Consider the following 3,111-nt stretch of genomic DNA (forward strand, 5'->3'; position numbering starts at 1 on the left):
GGTGAGAATGAGAGCAAGAGACTGGGAAAGTGCTACTGTGAAAGAACGAGAGAGATACTGAGAGAGAATGAGAGCAATGGGCTGAGAGAGAGTTAAGGAGACACTGAGTCAAAGAGAGAGAGAATTGGGATGAGAGAGTAACAGAGTGGGAGAGATAGAGACATAGGGAGCCCTAGATGGGTTCAGCAAGAAGGCCAGGTCCAGAGGGAAAGACAGAGAGAGATACTTAGATCTTACAAGACCAAAATTAAAGTTCTTTTTTATTCCCTAGTATGCAATTAAATGAAGTTGTTGACGCCTCCCCATCATATGGTGATGATGTGACATGAGGTAATATGATGCGTGACAGACTGTGATGGAATTTTCTAAAAACTAGGAGACTTTTTCCAACTATCAACCATTAATGTGTGACACCTTAGCCATCATCTTCTTCTCTATCTTCACCGTTGACTCGCCTATTCAGTTTTCCTTCTTTCCCGCATTGAACCATCTCCCAGAACTCGCCTACCAAGTCCTACAATCTTCATATTTTGGAAGAAATAAATATGACACGCATCCATCGTTTTACAGATCACAGCGAATATGCTGTCGACTTCATTTAATTTCAGAACCGAAACGATAACAATGTGTAAAGACGCTTCGTATATTCAAATTTGAAACCGGGTTTTAATAAACAACAGGTACAAAGTATCGATATAGGGGAGGAGATTTTACCTAAGACTTAATCATCCTTCCATGTCTGGATTACGAACCCAGCTCCCTCCTTCTCTACCGTGACGGGCCGGTAAGTTCCCAAGAGCATATCCCAGGTCACAAGGAAATGACTCGAATAGTTGCACTTGAAGCCGTGGATTTGGTGGTGGAGGGTGTGGAATGCAGTGTTATTATGCAGAAACCGGTGGAATGGATGCCTGCTAGGAAACCACTTGCAGCAGTGATCGTCTATTGTCTTAAGAGTCAGCAAACAGAAGAAGAGCGCTGAAGTGACTGGTGACATCCCTGATATAGCCATGGCGATGGCACTGCCGATAAGCTGGCCCCCAAACGCCTCTCCTACGTGGTTGTACTGAGCGCCGTAGGCGTAGGGAACTATTAGCCTGTGGTGCATCGCATGAAAGTTTCTGAAAAGAAATTTGTTCTCGTGCAGCAGTCTGTGCCAGAAGTATTCCCATGCGTCCAAGGACAGCATAGCGGTAGAAACTTGACCGGCGATTTGAAACCACCCCTTCGGCTCTTTAGGTTTTTCTTTCCCGTTCCCTAGAAGCTGCGCTGAAGCATCTGAGTTTAGTGAGATGGATCATGTGAATAAAGAAGAAAAACACGTATCAAGATTTTTATGGGTTACTATCATTATATAGATTACAGCTAATATGGTGTTGTAAACTGCATAAAACCTATGGAGTTTTATCTAAATTCAGAACAGTTTGTGTTGATTCTTCGTCCATTTGATTTTGAAACCGGGTTTGAATGAACGACAGGTAACGAGTATCATGATTAGGTGTAATCGATCATGTAAATACCAAAGAAGGAAATCGGGAAAATATCAAAGAAGAACAAAATGTACCAAAATGTACCCATCAACAGAACCTTTGGCCTTTTATCATAATTCAGAACAGTTTACGTTGATTCTTCGTCCATTCGATTTTGATACTGGGTTTGAAAAAACAATAGGTAAAGAGTATCGTGATTAGGTGTAAACTATCATGTAAATACCACACAAGGAAATTGGGAAAACATTAAAGGAATAAAAAACGTAGGCAATCACCACGAAGTAGAACAAAGCAAGGGCCATCTGCATGCTCTGGTTTAACAAGGTTCCCAGAATGACTTGCTTTGGAGTAGGGACATTCTTGGCCTCTTCTTCTTCAAAAAAAAGCTGGTTTTCTTCTCCAGGGCAGAGAATGAACTCGTAGATCGCTGATAAAATCCAATAAACGACAACCGGCAAGAAGACGGGTAGCAGATCCTCCATCGTTGAGCTTTATCTTCGTCTCAATTCGCTTGTTTCGGAAAGGCAATCTGCATTTTAAAGACCCATCGTGAGTAATTGAAGTGTCGTCTCGTCAAATGTTTTGGGTCTACTGCAATAGAACGCCACCGTCCCTTCACAATTTATTTTGAGATGAAGCTTATGACACGTGCCCTTCTTCGGAAGAACCACTTGTTTCGGAGTAGGTATGTTATTGGCCTACGCTTAAGTTACTTTTAAGTTCTAACTGCTATGCCTCATGCAAATATTTATGAGAATGAGTCGTAGGCGGCTAACCAAACCTGTAGAACCGATTGGACAGTCAAATAAGTTTGTGGTTCTGCAATGCATGAATTAATGAGACTGGGTTTGGTCCCAGCTGTCATTTATCAAACCTCATCTAACCCAGAGATAGGTCCGAATCTAGGGATTGTGATATTTGATCTAACTTCATCTCGGTTGGTCAGGAGTCTATTTCGCATAAGTTCTGCGTCAAGGAGAGTGAATAAAAAACATAAAATAACTTGTGCCAGGATTCAGGTTAAAGACACGTTAACCCAAGCCTACTCGTCGGCAAAAAGAGTCATCGTCTGCCCAAGGTACGTCTAATAATGATGGCAAGTAAGGCAGCTCACCCGCCTAAAAGTCCAACTGTATAAATAAACATCCACTATGCTGACACCATAGGGGTTTTCTCTGAATATACATCTCTCAAGTTTCCTCTCTGTATCTCCAATATTGATCTATCTCTTCACTACTTCTCTGCATTTTCATCAATTACAATGGAAGTAAAAATAAGGCCAGAATTGTTTGTTTGACATTGTCAGCTCTTGCTCGATTATTTATGCAGGACAATTCAAGGACAATCTAGAGTTTTACAAAACTTACCATATACCCACATGATCAATTCAGACATTTAAGGAAGGAGAAAATAATGGTTGTGCAGCCCCTTTCCTCAATTGATTAAAGATGAAATATTATTTAAGCCGACTATAGTCTCAGAATGGTTAATATAACCGTCTCCTAAATTCTCAAAATCTTCGATATGGGACTAACTTATTAATGTTTTAGTTTTCTGCAGGTGCAACATGGTAGGTTCACATTCGTTATATACGTTGATGTGAAATCTTCGGCGTTGAATT

The 3,111-nt window shown here is 41.0% G+C and overlaps 1 protein-coding gene across 1 annotated transcript; it reads right to left on the minus strand.

Annotated features, from left to right (window-relative positions):
• Nucleotides 1-625: 625 nt before the first annotated feature.
• Nucleotides 626-2,158, minus strand: LOC144706798 (sphinganine C4-monooxygenase 1-like). The gene is made up of 2 exons (XM_078579854.1): nucleotides 1,766-2,158; nucleotides 626-1,264 (listed from the first exon to the last, which is right to left on the minus strand). Exons 1-2 carry the CDS (start codon nucleotides 1,970-1,972, stop codon nucleotides 722-724), a joined length of 750 nt encoding a protein of 249 aa, XP_078435980.1. The 5' UTR covers nucleotides 1,973-2,158; the 3' UTR covers nucleotides 626-721.
• Nucleotides 2,159-3,111: the final 953 nt, after the last annotated feature.

Source organism: Wolffia australiana, chromosome 8, assembly GCF_029677425.1.
Source record: "Wolffia australiana isolate 7733 chromosome 8, ASM2967742v1".
Classification (NCBI taxonomy): Eukaryota; Viridiplantae; Streptophyta; class Magnoliopsida; order Alismatales; family Araceae; genus Wolffia; species Wolffia australiana.